Source organism: Anas acuta, chromosome 6 (genome assembly GCF_963932015.1).
Source record: "Anas acuta chromosome 6, bAnaAcu1.1, whole genome shotgun sequence".
In the NCBI taxonomy this organism is placed as follows: Eukaryota; Metazoa; Chordata; class Aves; order Anseriformes; family Anatidae; genus Anas; species Anas acuta.
In genome coordinates, this window is record NC_088984.1 from 34,271,151 (window position 1) to 34,298,516 (window position 27,366).

General features: G+C 37.3%; 2 protein-coding genes across 3 annotated transcripts in view; both read left to right on the plus strand.

Moving 5' to 3' along the window:
• The window catches only part of ITGAV (integrin subunit alpha V), a 44,492-nt gene extending 22,970 nt beyond the window's left edge, over nt 1–21,522 (plus strand). The window contains exons 13-30 of the mRNA XM_068686468.1: nt 1,905–2,096; nt 2,203–2,248; nt 2,920–3,021; nt 3,728–3,786; nt 4,778–4,932; nt 6,380–6,517; nt 7,205–7,272; nt 7,694–7,841; nt 8,347–8,439; nt 9,213–9,292; nt 10,625–10,705; nt 11,695–11,800; nt 12,668–12,826; nt 13,627–13,740; nt 14,683–14,796; nt 14,886–14,993; nt 15,995–16,117; nt 16,498–21,522. Coding sequence (XP_068542569.1) covers nt 1,905–2,096; nt 2,203–2,248; nt 2,920–3,021; nt 3,728–3,786; nt 4,778–4,932; nt 6,380–6,517; nt 7,205–7,272; nt 7,694–7,841; nt 8,347–8,439; nt 9,213–9,292; nt 10,625–10,705; nt 11,695–11,800; nt 12,668–12,826; nt 13,627–13,740; nt 14,683–14,796; nt 14,886–14,993; nt 15,995–16,117; nt 16,498–16,593 — 1,982 coding nt within the window. The 3' untranslated portion in view covers nt 16,594–21,522. The remainder of the gene's footprint in view (nt 1–1,904; nt 2,097–2,202; nt 2,249–2,919; nt 3,022–3,727; nt 3,787–4,777; nt 4,933–6,379; nt 6,518–7,204; nt 7,273–7,693; nt 7,842–8,346; nt 8,440–9,212; nt 9,293–10,624; nt 10,706–11,694; nt 11,801–12,667; nt 12,827–13,626; nt 13,741–14,682; nt 14,797–14,885; nt 14,994–15,994; nt 16,118–16,497) is intronic.
• A 3,723-nt stretch (nt 21,523–25,245) lies between these two features.
• The window catches only part of FAM171B (family with sequence similarity 171 member B), a 34,001-nt gene continuing 31,880 nt past the window's right edge, over nt 25,246–27,366 (plus strand). For both annotated transcript variants that reach the window (XR_011097817.1, XM_068686464.1), the window contains exon 1: nt 25,246–25,505. Coding sequence is in view for 1 of the 2 variants with exons in the window: in XM_068686464.1 (XP_068542565.1) it covers nt 25,367–25,505 (139 nt within the window). In the remaining variant the exon portion in view is untranslated. The remainder of the gene's footprint in view (nt 25,506–27,366) is intronic.

The following is a 27,366-nucleotide window of genomic DNA, read 5'->3' on the forward strand; positions in this document are numbered from 1 at the left end:
TAGTTATTTCTTTTTTATTACTGCTACTTTGAAAAAAGTCTGTTGAAAATGTTTTGTAACAACTGTAGTGAACTATACCAACTGCTTGAGTAAGTCTTTGGATGAGAAGTCTGAGTCTGATGCAACTGAAGCTGTAGATTCCCAAGCCCTTGGCTACTGTTTCTTGTTCCTTTCACTTAGGAATGGGCAGCAGTGTAACAGCCAAGAATTGTATAATTTTGGGTCAGAGACTTCCAGGAATTTTAGGGAGAACATGCTTTGCAAGTCATAATCCAGTGTTTCTTGAAGAGTGGTGGGAATTTGAGTTTCACAAAAAAATCCTTATGGTTTATTTTTTTCCATTCTGATTGTAAGTTAAGCATGTTCTAAATGATCAAAAATTATAGTAGGTTAATATTATAAATTCCCTGGTAGCTGTAATTGATTTTTTTAAATGAAATCATAGGCATTTTATCTTAATCTTCGCTTTTCTTTTGTTGTCTTGGATATATCTCATTCTATCTGTAAAATAGTCATGCTTTAAAACCCTTAAGGTCTATAAAGCAATATAATTTGTTCCAGTGACTTACCATTAAACAATATTAAGTGGATAAGTGGCTTACTCATTAACGGGTAAAATTTGATTTTGGGCCATCTGTGAATATCTTAAATTGAGAGTCCCTTTTTCTAGACCCTATTTTTGTAAAGTGCTGGTTTGAATATGATGTGTATGTTGTAGTTGTAAACGCTTTATGCCATTGGTTCTGATGAAGTTAATATTTAGATTTATTTTTTTAGTTACTAATTTTATATAGAATTAGTGTGAACATGAGATATCATGGCACCTATTTATGGAAAACATTGGAAAGGTTATAGGAGTAGCCAAAAATTCTAGTCACTTGATCAGATTATCCAAATGATTTTTTATTCAATCATATTTCAATCTGAAATATAATGTAGGTGAGAAAGTTGTAGCTAAATCTTATAAGATTAATTATTCTGTCATTAAGTCTTTTTAATTTCTTGGACTGTTTCATTTTGGTAGTGTTAATTAAAGTAATTTTTTGTCTCAGTAAGATGGATTGAAATTTCTACTGTTTTCATAAAGATGGTAAAGATGAGCCAAAACACAAAATGGTAATTTTTTGAGTGTTTTTTTTTTTTCATGCACCTTTTTCAAACTTAAGAGGGAATAATTTAATTACCTTTCCGTATCTTGTTTAATATTTAAACACTTTGTTGTTAAGGAAGTCTTTGAACCTGCTGGGGAAATCTTAAATTTAGATGACCTGTACACTTTTAAAGCTGTCTTTAGAGGTAGTGTTTCCTGTGCAGAGTCCAATTAGCATTTTTACTACTGTTCATTGATAAGAGCTCTTTAATTTATTAAACTGAAGAGATAGCATAATTGCAGTAACTGAAGCTTCTCCATAAAATGTGTTGCCAAGCCATGATCATGATAGACTGGAATTCAATATTTAACATTGCTTTAGGCTGATTTCAGAACATTTTGCATGTGTTAAAATGTCACACCCTTTCGAGGAGCATGAGTCTGTTAATGAAATGGGCAGAGGCCCACTTTGTTCTGTGATTTGTCTCCAGCATTGACTAATTCTGGGTGTTTCATAAATTCAAAAGCATCCCAAATCCATATGGTTTGTAAATCAGAAAAGTGCAGAAGTGTTCATAGAACTGTTCCTTTTCCATATAAATTTATGACATGTTCTTGTTAAACATTCATAGTTTTTAGGGAATATTTGCATTCAATTTTAAATGAGTAGTTTGAACATTTTAAAGTCTGGTCACTCTTTGTCCTTACTGACACACAGTGAAACTGTAATATTAGAAATTATAGATAAACATTGCACAAATATGTTCCTATGTCTGTGTCGGGAGATGTTGAAGGTTGTTCTTTTGGCTTGCAGATATTGCAGTTGCTGCACCGTATGGTGGAGAGGACAAGAGAGGACTTGTCTATATCTACAATGGAAGAGCAACTGGTTTGAACGCAGTCCCGTCTCAAATTCTTGAAGGGCAGTGGGCTGCTCGCACTATGCCACCCAGCTTTGGGTACTCGCTGAAAGGAGCCACAGATGTGGACAAAAATGGATATCCAGGTCCTTGACTCTGAATATCGCTTTAGATGAACTTAATAGTTCCACTGACTGACAATATAGATTTAAAAATAAATTCTAACATGGAGTTTTTGTCCTTTCTTCCCAGACTTGATTGTTGGAGCCTTTGGTGTTGACACGGCTGTTTTGTACAGGTGAGTATTGCTCTATGCTTTTTACATAAGTGCATGCAGAAGGAAAGCTCAGTGGCATCTGTTAGTTACAAAACCAAGCTAGATAAGAGGGAAGTCCTGAAATTCTGCTGTTCCACCTTTCAGACTACCAGAAATAACAAGGTAAAAAGGCTGCACTGCTCTTTACGCTGTGTAAATCTGCAGTCTGCAATTAATTATTTATCCCTCTCAATATATCTGTTGTTAAGAGAAAATTTAAATAAGCTGTGTTTAAAGCTTTCTGACTAACAGTTTTTTAGATTCTGACGTGTAGGGTGTTGGTAACTATTACACTGTTTAGTCTCAATATCTTCATCAAGGCTCATTTGGGGAAAACACCTCATTTGTCTGTGCTGAAAACAGGAAGGGCTTTGCATTAACACTTAGCCTTAGCTGCATTAACACTTAGCATTAACACTTAGCCTGCATTAACACTTTGCATTAACACTTAGCCTTAGCTGTCCATATTAAAACTGTAATGGTAGTAAAAGAGCACAGCAAAGGTTGTTGCTTTTCCTTATCAATTCAAAGATAATTTTTCTTGAAGTTCCAATAAATGTTTAAAAGTGCGTATGTGTGTACTTCATAGTTCAATGGAAGGGTATTGTCTACCGTGGTGCTGAATGCTGTTGAAAAGGGTATTTTCTTTGTAGGGCCAGACCAGTTATTAGGGTGAATGCTGCCCTGGAAGTTAATCCAACCATTCTAAACCCAGAAAACAAAGCCTGTGTGCTGTCAGATGTAAAAGTTTCTTGGTAAGCAATGTTTCTCCATTTTCCTTTGAGGGGAGGGAACTTCTCAACTTCTATTTTCATAGTCTTCCAATTCTGAAAGGACTCATGAAATCTAATGAGCCAGTTTAAAAAAAAAAAAAAAAAAGGAAAGGTAGGAGGCAATCCAATGTTCCTGCAGAGGTTGCCACTTGTCTGTGTTGAATAGAGTAAGATCTTCCCAAGGTAGAAATAGACTACACCGCTCTTGCAATGTTTTCATCTGGAGACTTTCTAGTCGAAAAATAGAGTGGGCTTATGGAAGACATAGGCAGAATGGTCTGCGGCGTGGACTGGTTTTGGTTCAGTGGAATCTTGTTCCTGTACTATTATCCAAACCCACTTATCCTTTCTAGTGCTGACTTCCTTTTAAACTCAGTATGCCAGTTCCTTTTAGCTTTACGAGTGTATGACTCACCTCTGATTGCAGGAGTAAACACTCTGCTACATGGGTGACTATTTCTACATGAATCATGAATCCAAAGCTTTGCATTGTTTTCATTGCTGTCTCCTAATATTAGTAAGTTACAGTTTCTCTTCCACCAATAGAAAATACGACTTGGGAGTGACCTAGAGTCTCAAAACACAAGACATTTGAACTGAGAAAAAGTGAAGAGTTCTAGAAGAAAATAAGGGGACACAAGTGTGTGAAATAAACTGAAATAAACTGTTCTTTTTTCCTCCAAAACAGCTTCAAAGTCAAGTTCTGCCTGAAAGCAGATGGCAAAGGAAAGCTCCCTAATTCGCTCAGTAAGTTTTGTTAGTTTAAAAACTTCAGACTTTTTATACTCTTTGCAGACACGATTACTGGTCACCGTTTTTTCACAGCACAATCCCGACAGTTTGGTAACCGTAAAGATCTACAGGATTTTCTTCAGTAGGTTTTTTTCTTCTGAAATTGTGTTGGTTGAAATCAGTGTAATTTTTAGCGTATGGAGTAGAGTAAGACTTCAAGCATATGCTTCAACATTTTGTGGAAATAGTCTTGAAGTCCGTTGTATTTTGCAAAAAGTGAGATGAAGTCTTACTTAGAAAGGAATTTTAAATAACAATGTTCAAGTACATGCATTGTTAGGCCTTAAAAATATAGACAAGCCATAAAACTTTTCATATTTCTGTTGAAATTGTGAGCCTTTAATTGATGTAACTGATTTAGGGATTAAATTTTCTGGATCAGAATCAGGAAGATTGTTTCAAACAGGTTAAGTTGTCTGAGATTTTTGTAGTGTGGCAGATAGCCTGCTGTAATCACATTATCCCTTATGACTGTAAATGCATTTCCTTTTTTTTCTGTACAATGTCCATAAAGGAGGTATGATGTGGGAAAAAATCATGTAAATAGCTGTTATATATTTAAAATATTTGTTAATGTTAGATTAGCATTACAGTTAATTTATATAAATGTTATGTGCAAGATTGTTTCAATGTTTACTGGGGGTGGATGAGCTTTTTTTACTGCAGTTCCAAAGCAATTATAAATGTATCGGTGCTCAAACAGTAATTTATTTTCAGTTTTGAAAGAATGAGCAGAGTCCAGTTTCGAACCATAATAGTGCTTCTTAGCTACTGTAGTGAGAATGCAATAACAGGTTTTAGATTCAAACAATTGGAGGTTTTATAAAGCTTCAAGTGTTAGGGTTTTATTCTGGCAGAAATTAGCTTTTAGGCCCATTTCAATGTGAACGTGCTCTGTGTTTAATTGGACAAAATATCCCTAATCTGAATGCTTTGGATTGGACAGATTTCCAGGTGGAGCTGCTGTTGGATAAACTTAAGCAGAAAGGAGCCATAAGGAGAGCTCTCTTCCTCCACAGCAAACAGCCAAGCCACTCTAAGAATATGACTATTACAAAGGGGGGCAAAATGAATTGTGAAGAACTTGATGCTTTTCTGAGGGTAAGTTTCCATTTATGCTTTAGTGAAATCATTTCTGGTGCACTGTCTGTTAAAATTCGTTGTGTTAAATGTGTTTAAAAAAATGCTAGAGAAATTTTATGCCTGATGGATAAACCTAGAATTATTAAACCCATTTGTCTCTCCTGGGTTATAGCTGCTGTCAGAGGATGAACAATGGATAGTGTTGTGATTAAGGTCCTGGTCGCTTAAGGGGACTGGAAATTGAATTTTGAACTTTGTTATTGACTTCTTGAAGAACTCGTCTAGGCAAAAAATTATTTATGATTTGCAAGAAGCATGGAAGTCAATAAGCGGAGTTTGTGCTTCTATCTTGGAGGTAAAAGAAATGAAGAAAAATATGGATCCGCAACTAAAAAGCAAAGATCAGCAAATAACAGAGGCGCCAGAGAAGGCTGAAAGACTCTTGGCTCCTTGTCAGTCTTTGCTTCAGCCCCTACAAATTTCTGTGGGTGCTAAATCAATAAAATGTGTGACCCAGTACGAGAAACACAGTCTGGAAAAAAAAAAAAGGAAAGAAAGCTGAAAGTGTAGCTATGTAAATTAGATGCAGCCCAGATTTACCAGTGAGTACTTAAAAATCAAGCGTAAACAATACTTAACGCTCTCTGTCCCTCAAATACAACAAAAAATAAATACAAAAATAGTGGTAATCATCAAGGATTCATTGAGGACAGGGAAATGGATGGAAATAGACATCACAGGTCTTACTGTTGGCAAACTTTATTACTCTTCCGCCGGATATTATCAAAATGTGATGATACAAGATGACCTTCAAGTTGATGTAAAAGTAGTTGGAAAACAAAGAAGATAGCTTCCGAAGTAAGGTCCTGTAATAAACGGTTCTAGGTTCAGTAATTTTCAGTATTTTTGGAAACAAGAATAATGAAGCAGAGTTTACACTGATAAAATAGGCGGCTAATGTAAAACAAAGAGAACTTGTAAATACTCTGAAAGATGAGATCAAAACTTAATAAATGGAATGATTTGAAAAGTACGAAAATCAACAAATCCAAAAAGAATGTGTGCAAAAGAACATTTTTATGAAGCCTGAAACTGAATATCTTTGTATGCTGCTAAACATCCTTCAGATGTTTTGTCTGATAGAAAAGAGTGGCATTGTACAGGCTCTAAGCCCCTTGCTACTGAGCTACTTAATCCTTCTGTATGCTCTAGTTTTACACTTGTAAAATAGGCGTGTTAATACCAAAATTGCCCATATAATGAGTTAATATTGCAGGTTCTCTGAGATTCTCTAGTCTGAACAGAGCTCACATATTTTAATGTTTTGGCTTTTTCCTTCCTAGCAGAAGGAAGTAAGACCAATAAACAAAAGTACTGGTCAATATTGTTGTTGGGATGACTTAACTAGCGATACTTTGTTTTATTTACACGCTTTAATTGTGATTCAAATCTTTGGTTTCCTCAGGATGAATCTGAATTTAGAGACAAACTAACTCCCATTACTATTTTTATGGAATATCGCCTGGATTACAAGACAGCGGCAGATGCAACAGGATTGCATCCTATCCTCAACCAATTCACTCCTGCTAACATGAGCAGACAGGTACATTTCTGACGCGATCTGTGATGTGAGAACACAGAATGTATTTTCAGCATTCAACACTTACTACATTCATCCTAGCACTTCTGAAAAATGAGGATACAAAAATATGCATATAGGCTTTAGTCTCTGGGTTGTGGAACTTCTGACTGGACTTGTATGTTTCTCTTCTTTTTTTTCCTTTTCTCTGTGGCAAATTTTGACACATTATACCTTAGCATTGGACTTTTTTTTTTTTTTTTTTTACCCAGACAGTGTTATTCTTTAGCACTGGACCTCTTTTTTTACCCAGACAGTGTAACAGTATTCTAAAGAACGTAAGTTAATAGCAGTACTGGAGATGTTATCCTTGAAGTGTTGGAGTATTTCATCCATTCCACATACTGTGCTGCTCTGTGTTTTATCAGTTTATAGCTCCCATAAGGTGACAGTTTTTTGGGTTTCTATCCTATTGTATAAAGTTTTTACACTTCTTTGGAAAGAGGATAGTGGAGATACAGCTCAAGACAAACAGATTATTCAAAGTAAGGGAAGAGGATGGAGATACTCTAGGCATTAGTCCTGGATCTGCCAGGAACATTCAGGATTGTGGCAGGCTTTTTGATTCAGTGTTGAACCAACATTATTGGAAATGTGTGGTAGAAGAGATGCAGGAATTATTAAACCAATATGCTTTTGATTTTTGCGTAGGCACATATTCTGCTGGATTGTGGTGATGATAATATCTGCAAACCGAAGCTGGAGGTTTCAGTAGAAAGGTAACTAATTATATGAGAAAAGTGGCGTAGGAAAAGCTAATGTCCCCACTTGATTTATAAAGTTTGACAGCTTGCAATGCTGTTGTTAAATTAATAAAAAATAAAATAGTTACGAATTGTTTGCTCTCTGTCAAAAAAAAAAAAAAGTGTCGGGTTTTATAGTTTATTGCAGATTTTATTTAAAAAATTATCTCATAAAACAGCATATATGTAGTATTTGCTCCATTTTTTGTTGGTGATTTTAGTCATGTTTTTTAAATACAGTGCGGTGCTCTCTTGATATTCTTGAAGCATGTGTACTGCCTCTGGATTTCTCTAATGCCTTCACACAATTTCTGAATGCCTCATTGCTTTGAGTTAGTTAAATGCAATATACGTAGCAACCTGAATGCAGAACTCATTTTTACACATTTTTTTTCAGCGATCAGAAGAAGATCTATATTGGTGATGACAATCCCTTGACACTAATCGTCAATGCTCAGAATCAAGGGGAAGGAGCCTATGAAGCAGAACTCTTTGTCATTGTTCCTCCCCAGGCAGATTTCATTGGTGTTGTTCGTAACAATGAGGTAAAATTGCTTCTTTTTGCCTCGGCCACTCGAGACCTTTCTAATGCGGCTTATCAGTCATGAAATGACTCTTGCTTTGTGGATGTACACAAAATCTGATACTCAACAAGAGGTCTCAGAGGAGCTAAGCTAGTCAATCTTCGTGTTATTTGGCCTTGCGATCCATATTTCCTGAGGAGAGTTTTAACCCTTGTCTGATTGTCAGTGATTCTTGATGTATGTTTTAAAGAATCAAGTGCTTTATGTCACAGAAATCATCAGTGCTACCCAGCATAAGTGATGATTTTTTTCTTTGATAACCTTGAAAGAACATGTCTCATACCAGAAATATGTCTCCATGCAGACTTCAATATTCAGATTTTATTAAGTTGGTTTAGTGATTATGTTAGGACTTAGAAGTTGGATTAAAGTTAATGTGGCATACCTAATGCTCTTCTCCAGAATTTCATACTGATGTCAAAAGGTAAAGAGAGACATTTGGTAATATTTCTTATTTTTTTTGCAGGCTTTAGCAAGACTTTCATGTGCATTTAAAACTGAGAATCAAACTCGCATGGTGGTTTGTGACCTGGGAAATCCCATGAAAGCAGGAACTAAGGTAAGGTTTGGTCCAACAGGTATTTCAGTCCCTCATGGTTTTGTCTTTAGATTTATCTGATACTGACTTTTTAAAGTATATAATAAAGAGCTAGTTCAGAATACACCTTTCTCTTAATGGAAAGGTAATAGTGCTTCTGTCTAGCTTTGTGAAATTTGAGGGTTTTGTCTATCTGAGACCTCTGCACTTATATCAAATGTAGCTAAAACTAGACGAAATCAAAAACTTAGTGGGACCTCGCAGATATTAAGATATCACATAATAGGTCTAGTTTTCTGAGGAAATAGAGTAAAAATCAGTCACAGCTAGAAACACTTGGACAGTGTTTTATTCTAAGAGGCATCTTCACAGATGAATAATAAATGCTACTTCTAAAGCATTGAAGCAACTGTCATGCACTGACTTACAACAAACGTTGTGAACTTGTGAATTTTGAACTGTTAAACTATGTGTGCCCTGTTGTTTAGACTACAGTGGTTTTTGCAACGCACGTGGAGGCTCAGTTTTACCTAAAAATGGCTGAAGCAAGGGGGCAAGCATGATGCACACTATATAGTTCTAGTTTATGGCAGTGATGCATCAGCTGTAATCTGTAGAGAAGGGTTCGTTTACTGCTGTGATGAACTGCACAATTTTATTTGGCAATTCTGTATGTGTACTCCAGATGACCACATGCCTCAAGCAATTTCATTGTAGTATAAAAGTATTAAGAAGCTTTTATCTTGCATTTTATTGTGCTTCCACTGAACCATGGTGATTTTTTTTTTCTGAAGCTATTAGCTGGCCTGCGCTTCAGCGTGCACCAGCAGTCTGAAATGGATACCTCTGTGAAGTTTGACTTGCAAATACGAAGGTATGGTAATCTGTGAATATGCATATCACCTGGTAGATCGTATGCGAGGTATATAGAGTGAACTGAGCAGCTCTAGGTTCACTCTGGATTAAATCTATGTATTTTTGCCTGGTAATGTTTTAAAAAACACGGACATTCTTTTATGATTTATGCTTTTAAAATCTAGGGACAAGGTAGGAAAACAGTTTCCTATTTGAATGTAGTTTCTTTTGCTGCTTCTTAAGCATGTAATGGCACAAGCGACATATTGATGTTTTAATAATGAGGAACAAAAACATTTAAAGTGTTTCAAGACAGATCTTGTATTTTTGTACCTGCATGCTGTTGTGGTCTCCTAGTAGTTGTGTGGTGCCACAGAATAATTTTTGTTTTGGATTCTAGCCCTGTTATAAAACTAATGTTTGGACACTGAATTCTTTCTGATGGAAAAAGAGAATTTCAAATTTTACTTATGTTGAGAATGAGAGGTCTAAGGCTTCTAGAAGAGGCAATTCATATCATGGCTTTAGCAGATGCAATATGCAGTGGACCATTTTATGTGCTGTACTGTAGCCAGCATAAGGAGAGTCTAAAAAAAATTGAACAGAACAGCAATGTCCTTTTAATTATAAGAACTTTCATATAAATGTGAGATATAAATATGAGTGTGTGTTTACTGGAAATACTTAGGATTTGGAGATGTGATTGAAACCTTTTTCCTCCGCCATTTAAGGGTTTCATTTTTCCTATGTTGCAAATAAATTATTCTCAGGCACATGCATTTTTCATCTACAAGAATTAAATAACTCTAAGCCTGGCATTTTATTTTAATGATACATTCTATTTTAATGATACAGTGGTTTGCCATACTGATCAAAGACCATGGCAGCATTAAATCTCTTTGATCTCACACAGCTGTCTATTCGATTTTCTCCCTCTTCTCCATCATCTAGTAAGCTGTGCCGGTGGCAGAGGGGTAGGCAAAAGTAGCTCGGGAACACTTTTCTGCTGTGGGACTAGGCCAAGGCCAAGTCTCTAGGCAAAGCAAGTGTCCTGAAGAGGAGCTTTAGGCTTTGCTGGCTACACAGTTGATGTTACTCAGCATTTCCTTAGGCATGGCAGCTAAGGAGCAGAGTCAGCACAAGCTTTGTTTCCTTTATTAATTTCTCCCTGTGCTGAGTGTGGGACTGGTGTGCATGAAAGAAAGACCTCGCTGGAATGTGCTTTTTAGTTTTTAGCATATGTTTTTTTCTACAGTGACTTGTGAGTTGTGGTCTGATGTTGCATGCAACTGTTTGAAATTTTTTGAATACTCGATTCACTTCATTTAAGAAATTAACTTCTTTTTTTCAGTTCCAACCTGTATGACAACCTAAGTCCAGTAGCGTTCTACCAAGCTGATCTTGCCATTTCAGCAGCTGTTGAAATTAGAGGGTATGCACTGATACTACTTTAATACATCTTTTTTACCTTAAGTAAGCTTTGTCTGTTTGTTTCTTTATAATTTAATAAACTTCCAGGACTGCCTATGTTAGTTTTCAGGAAGCCATACAGAATTGTTTTAGCATAAAAAAGAATGGTTTTCTAGCCATTCTTTGGACTTCCAAACCTTACATAATTACAAAATTAATTCCAAAAAATGGGTGTTTGGCTTCTTTTCTCAGTTATTTTTGGGGAAAGGGGGGATCACACCTCATTTTTACGGTTAGACATTTCTCTAGATCACTTCCTTCTTCCACAAAGCTTTTCTAAAACCAAGGTTCAGAAGCTTTCTATAAAGATAAGCTTGCTTCACCTTCTTCAGTCTTAAGCATAATATTAATATTGTAATGACTTCATTACCTCCATTGCCTACTTATTATAAATACATACTTCATAACTAAAACCTATACAGTCCTCTTGCTTAGCCAGTTAACTCAGCTTTCCGAGTCATCATGTTATTAAATTTTCATTATATTCATTACTGTGGGCTAATTTTATCAGTATTTGGGGGAGCAGGGGTGGAGAATCACTGAAAAGCATTATTGCTAGCTTCACTCTTTTCAGTGCATGTTGAATTATTCTTATGAGTACTGATGAGTCTCTACATCTATCAGTATTCCATTAGTGGAACATTTCACACCATGTTTTCTTGGTGACATGTATAGATCTTAATTCTTCTAATACTTTACTAAATGTTGTAGGGTGAATCCGAAGTTTAGGACAGGAAAAAATGACACTAACTACGTTCCATTTATTCACGTAGAGAAGAAAATCAAACATTTAATATGCAAGCCACTCATCCTCTGCTTTTTCAGCTTATTCTAAATACAGAGAATGAAAAATTGCAGGTTTTAGGCACCTTGATTTTTTTGAGATGTTATAGAGAAATTCATTTAATGTTTCACACTTGATTGTAACTACTCGTTTGCTCCACTGTTTAGTGTGTCGTCTCCTGATCACATATTCCTTCCTATTGCAAATTGGCAGCCCAAGGAGAATCCAGAAACAGAAGATGATATAGGGCCTCTAGTTCAGCATATCTATGAGGTATGCCATTACTACTGATTTCAGGGACACAGTTCTGTGATAAAGAGAAAGAACTCTTTGGTGTCTCTTTTTTGCTAGAATAAATTATCTTAGTTTCTATGCAAGAACAAAATAAAGACCTTATTATGCTGGGTCAATAATTGATATGTGTAAGAAGGGTCAGAATGCCTGCAATTAGTGTAACAGCAGTGGACAAGTACAAGACTCTTTTTTTTTAATACATGATTATACATTTTACTGTCTGTAAGATTTTTTTAGCCCTTTGAAATCTAGCTAAAATATATGAAGTACCTTGAACTCAGAAAATGACTGATGGTTGTAAATTATTCAGTATCCTTATTAGTATTCCAATTGTTCTGAATCATTATTGTGAAAGACTTCTGCCGTGAAAAATTTTAAGTATTTAAAACTTCCTTAAATAATGATCACAGCTTTAATCTAGATTGTTTAATTAAACAAAACTGAGAGCTGTGTGAATAACTATTTGAAGTTGTTCCATAACTTAGAAGAGACCATTTATCTGAAGAAACTGATGGGCATGTGTATCTGTGCTCAGAGTGTCTTGGATGAAATGTGCACAGTGGCTGTGATTCATGTAACAGGCAACAAAAACTACATCTCATCAGGGCCAAAAAAAAGTAAATTGTGCCATAGTGCTTTACTTGGAAGAATTTTTTTTATCAAATTACAGAAATAATTTTAAGTTTTGCCTGCTGGGGGACTGCAGTTTAGTTAACGTTTTCATGTCAAGTTGTTGAGGGTAAGGGTCTTCATGTCAGTATCATTTATGGCTCAAGTATAAACTAACTGCTGGGTGTGCATTAACCAAGAAGGTTTATTACATGTGTGTTTTATTTTCATAATCAGCTGAGAAATAATGGCCCAAGTGCTTTCAGCAAGGTGATGATGACTCTGCAGTGGCCTTACAAATATAAAAACTACACACTGTTGTATATTGTTCAGTATGAAATTGATGGTCCCATGAACTGCACTTCTGATATGGAGATAAATCCACTGAAAATTAAGGTAAGTGGGGCTTTTCTTTTTGCTTGAGTGGAATGAAGTACGTTTGTTTGTTTGGAATAAGTCTTAAAAACGCCCAAATCCCTGAGAACTTTAAACAAGCTGAGTTAGGTTTTCATCTGTTGCTGAGGAGCAAGACTCCACTGTTTGGTGGTACTTGCCAATGTATAGAAGTGAAATAAAAGGTAGACAACAGATTGTCAACCCAAATGTATACTTTCTGTTTATTCTTGAAAACCATGAGTTTTAAGTCCAAAGCAATGGAATTATGTTGAACGTGGCTTTAAAAACAGTCTAAAAACATCAGGGCTGTTGATGTGAATTTCCTAGGTTTTATTGCCTGCAAGAATATTGCTTTATTTTTTTCTGTTACAAACTTAATTATCCTAGGCCAAAAGTCCCACCAGTTTTTCAGAGTTAAAAATTTGAAACGTTGAGGTAAAATACTTAGAATATTGCAATATCAGATTTTTCACTGCAATCTAAGAGTATTTTTATGTTCTATCTGAACAAGAAAAAGTTTTGAGTTGAAGAGAAATTAAGATACTTGAGGCTCTGTGATAGTTCTTAGAAATTTGCACCAGTGATCAAGAAAAGGGCAGGAATAATGTTTTAATTATAGCTGTGGTTGAAACCTGAGTCTGAAGAACTGCAGATCTTAACTAGGATAGAAAGAGGGAAACCTCCTAAGTTCTATGTTTTCTTGACCCTTGTAACTTACATGACCCTTGTAACTTACATAGAGATATCTGTGAACCTCAAAGTTAAAAATGACTTATTTGTGTTTCCTTGATGTATCCTAGATTTCTACTTCTAAGGATGATGACAAGAATGAAACGCTTAGCAGGGAAGATAATCGTGATCATCGCATCGGTCGAAGGGATGTAACTGCCATTGAAGGGGATGTGCACACTTTGGTAAGCTTTCAACATTGGTATGTCCATAGGATGCTGGGTTTTTAAGGGAGAGGTATAGATCCACGAGACACAGAATCATTTCAGAAAATGGGCTAGAGCTTGTTCTGTAAAGGGTAACAGACAAAAAGCCATGCTCTGGAGCTGTTGTTTGGGTGTTGTTTTTTTTCCCCACCCTCCCCAATGCATATGTTTTCCTCACGGTAGTCATCCAATGAGGCATGTGCCTGCAGTTTTGTGCTGCTAAGTTTTATGTCCTTAAAAACCAAGGTCAAATTGAGCACTTCATTCAGTGTTAGTCTTCTATACAGCTCTGTTCCCTCAATTTGGAAATCAATGCTTAAACTACACAGAGATTTAAGCTGTAGCGTAGCTAAAATCACGGTTATGAAACGAAGCCTTATTTAGCTTTGCTTTCTTCTTGAAATACTGATGGGGTTGCATCAATGTTATCTTATGGATTTTAATGGAAATGTGATTGAGAAATGCTGCCTAAACTTCTGACGTTCTAAGTATTGCTTATAGGTTAGGTCAGTCAGTCATGTTTGAAGTCTTCCTGTTGAATCCAACAACGCATATTTTGTTAGATGCATTAATTCCCATGAATTTTCCCATCAAAAACATGTGGAGGGTGATGACACGAATTGATCAGAAGCTGTCTCCCACACTACAGATATTTTTTTTTAATATCTACATAGATAGAGCTACTGCCAGTAGTTTCATCTTTGGGCTCCAAAAACCTAGAAATGGCTTACATAGCACTTCTCTGAATGCAGACTAATGGAATATTTCAAGTAGTTATTTAATATTGGGTTTTATTTAGTGTACTTAAATAGCTTATGTTGCTTTGCCCAGTTAATAGAATAATAAAGTACATGTATGAATCCAATAAGGCCATTAAATTTTCAAATATTTTCCAATATCCTTCCTTATTTTTACACGCAGGGCTGCGGGAATGCTGATTGTTTAAAGATAGTCTGCCAAGTTGGCCACCTGGAGAGGGGAAAGAGTGCAATATTGTATTTGAAGTCACGCCTTTGGACCCAAACTTTCATGAATGTGAGTGACTGTGTGTAGTATGTCCCTGTCTCCGAAACATAAGTGATTTGATATCCACATACAACACTAACTTTGTCTTTCTTATCCAGAAAGAAAATCAGAATCACTCCTATTCTCTCAAATCATCTGCTTCATTCAATGTTATAGAGTTCCCTTATAAGAATCTTTCCTTTGAAGATATCCACAATTCTACGGTGGTAAGTCATTTACATCCATTGTGAGATAACATAAATAACTATTTCAAAATTAATGAAAAAAGAAAGATTGCTCAATAGCTGTTTATGGTTTGATTTAATTCTAATTTCATTTGATACTCTATTCATAAATTAATTACTGTTATGCACACAATCAAGTACAAAAAATATTTTTTGCACTAAAAATTAGCGTTCACAATATTTGTAGCTTTAAAGATTTAACTGAAAAATGAAAAAAGGAAGTGATGGTGAACAGGCCTAGTGTTCTTGGTAATGTCAGTGTTGCTAGAGAAATATGTGACTTGAAAATTGCACTCTATTGCATTAGTCTGAATAATGGACCTTGATTATATTATATCAAATATGCTGTGTGTGGAAGTAAAAGACCATCTGTGCTCTAGAGAGGTTTGAAGAGAAAGAAGATGGGGTAGAAACAGAAGGGAACATGTGGGTCACTTCATTTGGCTGCCAGATTAAGTTTTTAGTAGGCAGTATAATATAACAGATCTTTAAAAAAAGAAAAGGGGGGGAACACGCTGAAAAAGGATTATGATTATTTATTTTTGAATATGGTTTCCAGTGCCTGTTAGGAACTGCTTTTTATCTCCTAAACCTTGTGGAGTTGAATCCTTCTTCCCAGAGGAAGGTGAAAAAAAATCTCCCTCTCCCCCATTTAGGGTGAAAAGAAAGGAAAAGCAAAAACACTTTTTATTATTTTTTCTCTAAATCTCGAACACTTCTGAAATCCTACTGTTGTACTGAAAATCACCAAGCGTTACAGAATACATGTTGCTATGGTATCACTGACTGGAGGAAAAAACAACTGAAAATCCTAATAAATTAGGGACAATGAAACTTCTATGTCACTATTTAAACTTTCTAATTTTTTTAAATCACAGATTTTAAATATTATAGAATCAAGATAAGCACTACTTAAAATGCATGAATGAACTTAACATCCTGCTGCTGTGCAAAATGTCTTTAATTGCTTTTTTCCCCATTAGGTTACTACAAATATTACATGGGGCATTCAACCACAGCCTATGCCTGTACCAGTGTGGGTTATAATTTTGGCTGTCCTAGCAGGATTATTGCTTTTGGCTGTCCTAGTGCTTGTTATGTACAGGGTAAGTACTGCATTGTTCATTCTTGTGTTGGTTTCCCTTGTAGTGCTGTATTACTTCAAACGCTACCAGCAGCTTGCAGAAATACACCGTTTCCTTAATGACCTGAATTTGTGAACCTTTTAAATAGCTGTGAAAATATTTCAGCTTTGTCAGGAAGAAGTTGAATAAAAGATGATGTCTGCAGTTGTGCTGAAATACTTGGCTTAATTTTTTCAGCTAGTACTTGCTGATTACGGAGGTCAAAAATAAGGGAAAAGCAAGTGGGAGGAGAAAAAAGTATGGGTTGTTAAAATCTGATCAAGAAGCAGAGAGAAAAAGAAAGGATGTGTGTATATTTTGACCATCACACTGCAATTTCTTCACTTTTCTCTGAATTATAGATGGGCTTTTTCAAACGTGTGAGACCACCTCAAGAAGAACAAGAAAGAGAACAACTGCAACCACATGAGAATGGGGAAGGAACATCAGAAGCATAAGCAGAGTTTTATCTGTGAGACATTCTGAAACTTCAAAAGGCCTACATCTTAGTTACAAATACTGGTTTCCCCTTAAGGAAGAAATACTCGTGACTGCAAAGCGGCTGGTCTCAAGATATCAGCACATACAAAAGAAGAGCAATATACTTAAATCCTCCTTAAATCCTCCTTTTTGTATTAATCTAACATGTCTGCACTGATTTTTGTGTGAAAAACCTTAAGAAAAACGTAGTCCTCTGATTTTGCTTACTGGGATATAGTAGGCTTTTTCACAGACCAACTTCACGTGAACTTCTACACAGACTCCATTTGTTGCAACTATCTAGGGAAGCTGTTGGCTTCAAGATCACGTTTTGCTTCAGTTGATTTGAGTTTTAGTACACTACACTTCATTTCCTTGCTCTGGAAAGCTGGCAGCACAAAAAATGAGCATAGTTTGTATACACAGGTCAAACCTCCACAGGGTTTGAAGTTGAGTCTGTGTATTATTTGGGCTGAATTTCAGTTTTTGGCAAAACGATGGAGGTAATACTGTGTGACAGGTTATCTGATACATCCTGGAGAAGCTGTTAATCATTCTGGCGTTCCATGGTTGACCACCTCCAATTGCAAGATAGAGCAAAACAGACTGTTTGAACTATGCTATCATCCAGCCAAATATATCTAGATGCAATCTAGATTGCATCAGTACTTTAGCCCCACTCTTGCATGCCCTGAGAGAACAGTGAGCTTGTCTAATGAAGCAAAGCATAGCTGGCAACGTGGAAGAGCTTGAAAAGAGAAGGTTGAGTTGGCTTGGTTCGTTTCATTCATTCAGTCTTTATTTCCTAGCACAAAAGACATTTCATTATGCTCAATACATTTCATTACTGGTAGAGACACTAAGTATTTGATTTCATTGCTTGTTTATAAACATACCAAACTTGAGTGGGTTCAAGCCATGGGTTTACATTATTGTTAGCTTACTTCCCTCAGTATTGGTTGGGTAAAATGAAGCCACGTGTACTTAAAAGAGCACACAAGAACGTTGTCTATATGCATTTCAGTAGCCATGTAACTGTAAATTAGGTGGTTATTTGGCTTGCGACCACATGTAGCTGTGTTGCACACATCTCAGAGTGGACTTAATTAAACTCGTACAGAGAGGCCTTATATCGGATTTGTTTACCCTCTTCTCCAAAAAAGAATAGACTCCCTGCATGCAGCCAGATACAGAAAGAAGGGTTCCTGCTATAACTATTCCAAGGGGTTTTCTATGTAAACAAGCTCTTAGAAGGATGAAAACTTTTGGTTTTGGTTTTGTTTCCTGTGTTGTGGTTTTTATTTGAGATGCGTCTCACCCATAGATACTGCAATGCCCAGTAAACCCAGAATTATCTGAAATGAATGGTCTGATTCAACTCTCATTTCTGCATTCTTTCTGAGATGTTCAACTCACAAATAGCTTTCGCTGTTAAGTCCATTCTTACTTACTGAACCGTGATGGTATTTGAGTCGTTAAGGGAGACAGCAGGAAGGCTGTGGGGACCAGTTTGTATATCAGATCTAGGCTTGCATATTTATCCATTTACATGTCTTTATTTTAGACAAGTTGTTTAGATTTAATTAGTTTGAGAAAAGTGTAGGGCAAAATTCTGGTTTCACTGAATTTCCAAGGTCTTTGGTGTGGCCCACGTTTTACTTTTGCCTTTACTTCTAGTATTATTACTAGTAATACTGTAAGGAATCAGGAGACACTTTTATCCTGGCCCCAAAATGTGACTGTATAAAACACACTTTGTCACTTACAGAGGCTTCTAGTTCTCACACCTTGTCAATTTATTATCTATGTGCAAGAAGGTTGCTTCTACTCAGTCTTAATCTCAGTAGGTTAAGAGGTTTAAGAAACTGCCAGACAGGTCAGTAGCTCTAATTCTTATGTGTGTGTCTTCCTTACATGTACACACCATGTTGACTTGAAATTTATTAGACTACCTGCATGTCTAGGCATTATAAGGAGAAGAGTTTAAAAAAAATAAAATAAAATCATGGTCAAGATTTCTTCAGCTGATGTGGAAGGGATAGCGTAGCCCTCAATGTCAGTGCTAACTACATCTTGTTTTTCTGTGGCAACTGGAAACTCATTTTGCTGTTTTTCAGGATAAAGAGGTACATTTTATTGGTACATCTACTGTAGCTATGGAAAGTTTCTTCCATTTATTGAAGTCACAGAATACTTATTTAAGTGATTTTTATTGTCTTACATTCTACTAGAGAATAAAAACAAATAGTTGCTTGTCTCATGTCCTCTAGTTTCCAGTTTCTTTAAAAAAGAGAAGTAACATATGTAAATGGAGTATACAGGTTACTGTAATGAATATAAATAGAAAACACCCCAAATTCAGTTTAGAGCAACAGTTGTGTTTCAGGGAGATTGAACAGAATGCTCTCCTGAAGGAGGGTACAAGAAACCTTTCATTTTTGCCTTCTAGATTTGGCTGGAAGCATACAGAAAACACATATATACATGCTTGCATCGCTGTAAGTTTCATAGTGGCTTACAAGCGTTGATGTATTCTTACAGCAAATAGTTCAGAGGGTTGTTAAAACTTTTAAAGGAACTTTAATTTCCTTCCAAAAATACATATTTAAATACATATTTAATGTCCTTGAGTCAACTGATGGCCATATGATACACACCGCATGTGTTTTAAAAAAAAAAAACAACAGAAAACAAATACAGTAACAGATAATTGACTTAGTCCTCTTGAGAGTTATGTTTCAGAAGCATAGTTTTTATATGTATAAAGTCAGCAACTAGGTAATTGTTTAGTCAATGAAAATATTTTATAAGTGCTATATCTTTTATAATGAAATATGAAATTCTATAACTTTTCCAGTTTGCAATTATTGCAGCATGTCATGTTGCATATTAAAAGGTGATTTATATTACAAAATGCATATTATCTAGTTCTATATTTGTCAATATTTAGAAAATGTAAAGAGAATCCTAATTTATAGGTTTACATTGCTTTCGTGAAACACTACCAAATTGTAGAGATGGCTTTGGTTTAACATTACTGCAAAGTCAAATGTTAGTATTAAGCTTATCATTTTACTGGTCCCATTTTTCTGATTTAAATTCTGATTCATACGTGGATCTTTGATTCACATAATGCTTTTGAAACTTTAAGAAAGTTTATTACATATGTCCGTCCTTTATGCAATGTTCCAAGCAAAGACTTTTAGATGTTCCTAAATTTGTGTCCATGGCTAATTAGTCACTGAGCTAAACTCTCACAGCTGTTTTAAAAATATTTCAGCTATAATCAGCATGTTCTTGGTGCTTTGAAGGATTCGTATTGCACTTAAATTTTTGCAATGTTAAGATCTGCTGATGGTTATCCATAGGCCCTGCAGTACTTTTCCTACACCCTCCCGAACAGTAATGGAGCAGCACTACCATGCTGAGAATCTACTGTTTTTCTCTGTGGTCTAGAGTAAGACCTATTCCACAGTCTAACGAAATCACAGCAAACCTGACATTCACTGCAACCGGCTTTGAATTGCACCCTTTGTGTTTAACGCAGCTGACTGTTTCTGAGGAAGAAAAAAAGAAAGATTTTATAAAAGGAAAATAGAAATGTATATTAAAAAGTAGTTGGCCTAACAGTTGAGCGTTGCAGCAAAGAGGTTTGTTTTTTTTTCTTTGTTTGCCTAATTCTGTGATGGGAAGAACCTCTAAGTGTTGGCAATAGCCTTCTACCACAAATAAGTGCCACATGTTGGAGCGTGATTACATGCTGAGCTCTCCTGACTCACTGATGTGAGTGGGCTCTGAACTCTTTGGTACTGAATCTCTAGCTCCTAGTGCCCAAGTGCAATAAGATGTGATCAGAACTGGTCCACTGCCAAGTCGTCTGTTTTTGTTTGTCTAGGAAGGCATGTAGCATTTGTTGACTTGCAGTGGTCAATATTTTTAAGGACATAAACAAAACCAAGGTGTTAAAATGACACGGTAAATGAATGGCGCGTAGAAAGTTTTTGATCACCCACATTGGGTGAAACATGATGTATATTCTAAAGTGTATCCATTACTAACTCTTGAATTATTGAGAATTGGTACAATATTAAGTTCTCTGTGGAAGACATGACTAGAGACTATACAATAATGGGTTTGAGTCTGTAGTGCTACTACTGTTTCATGTGATTATGATATTTAGAATTTTGGTCTACTTCTTACCACTCTGTAATTTTTTTTTTAAATGATGACCCAGGAAATCTAGCATTACATGCAATGACCTTCGGCAAATATGCTGCATTAAGATTGAATAACTTGATCTTTGGCTTTTGTAAAGTAAATGATTTAATGTAGCATTTAAGCCTTAAAAAAAATCTTTTCAGGCAACTGGTATTTGCTATGATACATGTAAGTTCAAAATGTAAGTTTTATTTCATCCTACTGGAGTTTTTTTGCATTGATTTTTTGCTCGTGCATTAAATCAGTATAACGTTGTTTGCACAAGCAGAAAATTAACGTACTAACAAGACTGCTGCATTTTGGGTTTCTTAGTTAAGTAGTAAATATTTGTAACAAATGGGAATGTTTTCAATAACTATGAACTTATTTCCAAGGTCCTAGGTACATTTAAAGAGAGCAATATACATTTGAAGTCACCTTATTTTTATTAAATTATAAATCTTGCAAAAAGTATGGGTATTATAGCACAGTAATTTTGTACTGATATAAAAAATAGCTATTGAGCTATGGTTTACTTTTCAATGTGTTCTTTTCATCCTACTTCAAATTTGAATTTTTTTAGGTTTAATTTTTCTACATATGTATTCAATTTCAAAATACTATGATTGGATAAACTGTCTGAAAAATGTATTTTAAGTATTAAGTTGATTTTGATGTTTAGATTTTGGAATAAAACATCTCTTCACTAACATGACTTCCTTCTTTTTTTCCCCCCTACATTTTTTAAAATATATCCAACTTGCCTATAACTGTTTCATAGTACATATTTGCAACCATGGTTCTCTGCTAACAGTCGTATCTATACAGCTCTACTCAGCTAACAGTATCTATTAATGTCAAGTCAAAAGAATTCATAATCACACACACAAAAAAAAGAGAATCTGGTCACAAATTCTCCCTTGTCACAAGAAAATGCCTTTCCTACAGAAATTTCCATGTCCCATGAGCAATTAGTTTGGATTTTATAGCTGCTGCATCACTGTAGAAATGGCCAATACCTAACCTTTTGGTTAGGAAAATTCTCAGAAGTGGTGTTTATTTTCTTGTGTTATTCAACTGATTTTATCTCAGAATTGCAGTCTACTTTACAGTCATACCCATCTTTCTGAGTGAGGTGACAGTATATACTTTGCGTCACAATAAAGGCATACACTCCTTTTCCATCCATTGTGCATTGATTTGTTTAAATACAATGTTTGCGTTTGTGAAACCTTGTGGAAAAACTCCAAACTACTGAGTTTCCTGGATTGCTAATAGAGGACTTGCTGACTTAAGGGAAATGACAAAAGAAGGTACACTGAGAACATGAAAGTCTGGTATTTCTTTTATTTCACTGCTTCCAGTGACTTTACAGTAGCTACGCCTAATTTGTGTACAAAACATCACAGCAGTAGTCAAAGCACAATTCTCAGTGTTTGTTCAATATGCAATGCAGCCAACCCTGGTCTAGTTTTGGATAGCTTCAGTTGGTTATCAACACAGTGATTGTTAAACCTGTTCAGCAGTTCCAGACTAATGCACTACTGAGAAATTAGTGACAACAGCTGTATCATTACAGCAACAAGGGAACAGTTTTTTCCAAGTCCCATTACCATAACCCCCTTAAAGAAGAGGATGGTCTATGTCTTAAGGTCATTTACATCAATGGAACTTCAGTACCTCCATTTGAGTTATGCTTTCTTTTGTTGTCTGGGTTTCTAACTGACAATACATTAATAAATATTAGTACATTACTGTATTTTTAAATTACCAGTTCAAGTAATTTAAGAACATGGTGGAAACTGAGACTTGATTAAAAAAATTATATGAACCTCTTCTCAAATATTGTCTCAAACAGATAAAGAGTTTCGTTTAGTGCTGGCAGAAGCTTCTAGTCGCACCGGGTATTTCAGAAGCTGTGTTTTATTGTATCTTTCTGACAAAGCTACCAATTTTTATTGTATCTTTCTGACAAAGCTACCAATTTGGTGCTGAACCACTACCTCCCCTTCACAAACACGTACAGCACACCAAGACTAAACTTGCAGGACCGAAGTAACATAGGCCTTCCCAATGTGAGAAGCAAAAAAGATGTCACGAGTTTTTACAACATCACATGCAGACCATGCTTATGTATTAACTGCATATCTACATTACCGATTTCATCTCTACTGGCTTTCCTTTCCCTGAGGAAATTTTATCATATGCCTTATTACATCACTTCAGTGGTTAATGATGTACATGTATTCTATAATCTGTTCAAAATTTGAAAAGTGTTTGAGCTACCTTTAAAGATAGGAGTTACTGCTGGATGTATACCTCAAATCAATACTCAGGTGGGTGAAGTAAATTATTCATCATCAGTTTTCATCTCTTTTCAAAGAAAATTTGGTTAAGAAAACATAACCCCGATTACAATTTCTTTTTTTTTTCCTGAAATGGGTTTTAATTGTTTGTACTCTTTAAGATATGCAGTCCCTTCTCATTAATTTACCTAAATTCAGGGCAAATGCCTAATTTCCATACTTTACTTTTGTGAACCACTTTCAATAACATGTTTTAACACACATTTAACAGATTTAGTTCAAAATTTTAAATACGAGTAATTGTGCATATTCACATAATTGTTCACTTGCAATGTTGTAGCCGCAAATGTGCTAAACCATTCCTCCCCAAATAAACTCAATTAATATATTTTTTAAGAGCCCCTCATATCAAAAAACATTTAGAAATGAACACATACATGATCTACGCTTGCCCAATACCACATGCCCATTCATCAGAGAGATTTATTAACCAGGGAAGTAAATTGCTTAAAGTATTTTGCTAGCTTTGTCTGCATCCCTTTTCTCCTTCTGAACACCCAAGATAATGGGGATTCCAAACTGATCTGAACTTTAACAGAAGCTGTGCAGAAGCAGTTCCTTTTTCTTTGCAGAACCCTGATAAAAGGTTGAAATGGAAAGCTGTTTGAAAGGATATTGCCTAGGCAAACAGGCACTGAAAAAATGTTTTCTAAATGCAAGAGAGAATCTCTTCCTTAGAGGAAAGTTACAAATCTGACAAATGATGGCTTTATTTGTCTGCTTTTTGTGCCCTCTTGTTTACTTGAAATCAAGATTCGTTCAAAAGAATTCAAGTTTCTGTGGGATGCATTTTTTGGTGTTGATGAAGAAAAGGGAGACCAACTTATTCAGCTATTCTAAAGAAAAGTAGCAAAAAGAGTACCTACCTAAAGCTGAGGCAGGTGTACGTCTCCCAGTGCAGCACAACTCCCACGGCAGCTGTTGTCCCTAACACGAGTGGGTGAAGTTTTTTCAGCTCATTTTTTCAGCTCATTTTTTCAAGTCAGTTCATTTTTTCTCCAAAGGTTCCAACAAACTGTCAGCAACTGTGAGAAAATTGTATTTTCAGTGACAATCCCAAATCTATGTGACGTTGTTGTTATCACTAATGAATTATAACTACTTGTACAGAATGGCATTAAACGATAAGGAAAATACTTTTTTTTTTAGTTTTGCTGTGAAATCCATGTTAAATATGCACTGTAACCTGACAGCTACTCCTTTGAATATACAAAGAGTTTTGCTCTTTAACAGTTTGTAATTGTGTTCCACTCCTTTTTCCATTGCATAAAAATCTTCTGAGATCTGAAAACAAGTTTGGCCTAAGGTGTTATGTAAAATTAACATTTTATTGATTTTATTTGGCTAATTTTTATTTTGTTAACAGGGAAGGTAATCTCAAAGCAGATTTATACGTTTCAAAGAACTTTATATTCACTGGTGAAGCAGTACGTTGAAAAATCAGCCGGTTTGAAAGCCCTTATGCTGAAGGAGACTTGGTCCTGTCCAAAACCATTACATGGGCTGCTCAACACCTCAGGCATGAAATTCAGTGTTAGGTGGTCCTGATGTATTTCAAAGACTTTTTAAGGTTGGAAAAGCCCTCCAAGCTCACCTGGTCCAACCATCACCCTACCACCAACGTCACCCACGAGACCATGTCCCCAAGCACCACATCCAACCTCTCCTTGAACACCCCCAGGATGGTGACTCCACCACCTCCCTCGGCAACCTGTCCCAGTGCCTGACTGCTCTTTCTGAGAGGAAATGTCTCCTCATTTCCAACCTAAACCTCCCCTGGCGCAACTTGAGGCCATTCCCTCCGGTCCTATCACCAGTTACCTGTGAGAAGAGGCTGACCCCAGCTCCCCACCCCTTCCCATCAGGAGGCTCTCGAGAGCACTGAGGTCTGCAGCCCAAGCACCCCCAGCTCCCTCAGCCGCTCCTCACAGCACCCCCATGCAGATGGCCGCCTGCTGAGCCTGGCAATCACACACATTGCGTGTTTGAAGGACCCCACAGCCCTCCGCTTCCCCGTGAGGGCCGCCCCCAGCCCAGCCCAGCCCAGCCCAGGCTGTCGCAGCAGCCCCTCCCCGGCACGCAGCGAGGCAGAGGCGGGGGCGGGCGCCTCAGCCCCGGCTGCCGGAGCCTCCGCCGCCGGCTCGGCCTCGCCCCGCGATGTACCTCCGCTGCCCCCGGGCCGGCCGCCATGCCGCGGGCCCGCGGGCACCTCTCCTCCTCCTCCTCCTGCTCCCTGCTGCTGCTGCTGCTGCTGGCCGCCGCCACCCGCCCTCAGCTGCAGCAGCGGGCGGCGCTGCCGGGGAGCGCCCCCGCCGCGGCGGCCGCAGGTAACGAGCCCCCAAATTCCCAAATTCGTGGCAGCCTCGGCTGAGGAGGCGGCCACGGTGTGTGGGGGGGGCGGCAAAGGGGGCGGCGGGGGGAGCCGGGGCCTCACCTGCGGCGGGGAGCGGGGAGCGGGCTCCATCTTGGGGGGAGCGCTGGCGGCGCGAGGGGTGAGGGCAGGAATTGTGCTGAAATCATTATTTAAGAATTAATCAATTTTTGAAGAGGTAAATTGCCATCTTTACTTACGCGTTCTTAAACACGTAAAGCACGCAGCTGGATCTGGTTGAATATAAACACGCTTACATTTCCCCAATACCCTCTTAAAAATGCCTTGGATTGATTTTTTGGTTTCTTTCTTGTGTTTTTTTTTTTTTCAAAAAGTCTTAACCATACGACTTGAAAGAAGGTGATGTGGTGGGCAGCTTGGTTCTAGTTTTCCATTTTGAACTGATGATTTTTTCCTTCTGGTTCTTGCCCTGTTTTCGGAGGAGCACACCAGCAATCACCAGCAGCCCCCGGTAACAGCATTGTCAGCACTTCGAACCTGTGCAGTGAACACAACCTTTGCTCATAAATAGGTAAAAAAGGCCAAAAAAGAGGACAGCTTTTATCATTCATTCATCCTCTTTAGTCTTTCTCGCTATTGATTTTGCCTCAAGGAGCTCTGCCACCTTGTCACGTTCAGTGTTGCCCAAATCCTTGTTGGTACCAAAGGCGCCGCAGCCACCCGTGGATGCACGGTTGGTGCTGTTGCAGCTCCATGTGCCCAGCCGCTGTTGCTTTGCCTTATTTTCCTATCATCCTTCACGGGTTTTGGTGTATGCAAGTCCTGAAGCTGCTGTGTAGCACGCGGCTTTCGTGATCGGTCCTAGTTTATGGATGTTAAAAATGGTCATTCGTGCTGAGCCTCAGCATTTGTTTGTTGGGTTTAAACATGGTTGGAGCTGTTTTTCCGTTGTGGGCTGGCTTTCTGAATGATCTTGATAATTTCAATATGAAATTGAAAGAAGCCTGCGTTGATTAATCTTCAGAAAAGACCTACTAATCACCATCATGAAACTCATTACTCCAGAGAAACTGCTAAACACCACTGTATTTCATGTGGTATTTTCAGTCAAGTGCCATTGGTAATTGTTGTTGTCTCGGTGCTTTTGAAATCTTAAAAAGTAAGGACCTGACTCTAGGTATGTATTTATCAGATATTTATGATGTTTTTTTCATGAAATGATCTTTTGATGGCTTACTGCCGAGGGGCAGGCAGGATAAATGGCTGTTGCATTTCCAGCAGAAGACTGGCAGCAGAGCAGTCCCTGAGGGGAATGCTCTGAAGAGGCCGCTCCTGCCGCAGCTGCAGGCCCTGTGCTGGGAATTTCCAGGCAGGCAGCAGCTTCTGGAGAGGAGGAGGAAGCTGACTGAATTTGGATTTATGCTGTTGGTGACCCCAGCGTAGAAGGGGGAAGGAACCTCAACCTCCTAATAGAGGGAAGGTGCACAGCCGAGATTGGAGTTCGCAACCTTTTCTCATCTGACATTCATGTATCGATGTCCATGTTCTGTCGAAGCTAATTATGCAGTTTTACAGATCAATTCCCTTCTGGCTTAACAGGCTTCTGCCAGTGTAATGACTGTAACATTTAAGCAGAGAAGCTCAAGTCTGTGCAGCTGTGTGCAACTGTTTCGGGGTGCAGGCTGTACTACTAACATGAAAATGTAGCAGGGAAAAGGTAGTTGCACATCATTTAATAGCTTTTTTTTTTGTTTATCTTGGCCTTCTTCGCTCTTAAAAGCAACAGCAAGCCTACCACTGCCAGGAGAAATAAGAAAATAGTAAAGACGAGGCAGCAAAAACATGCCTTAGCGGGA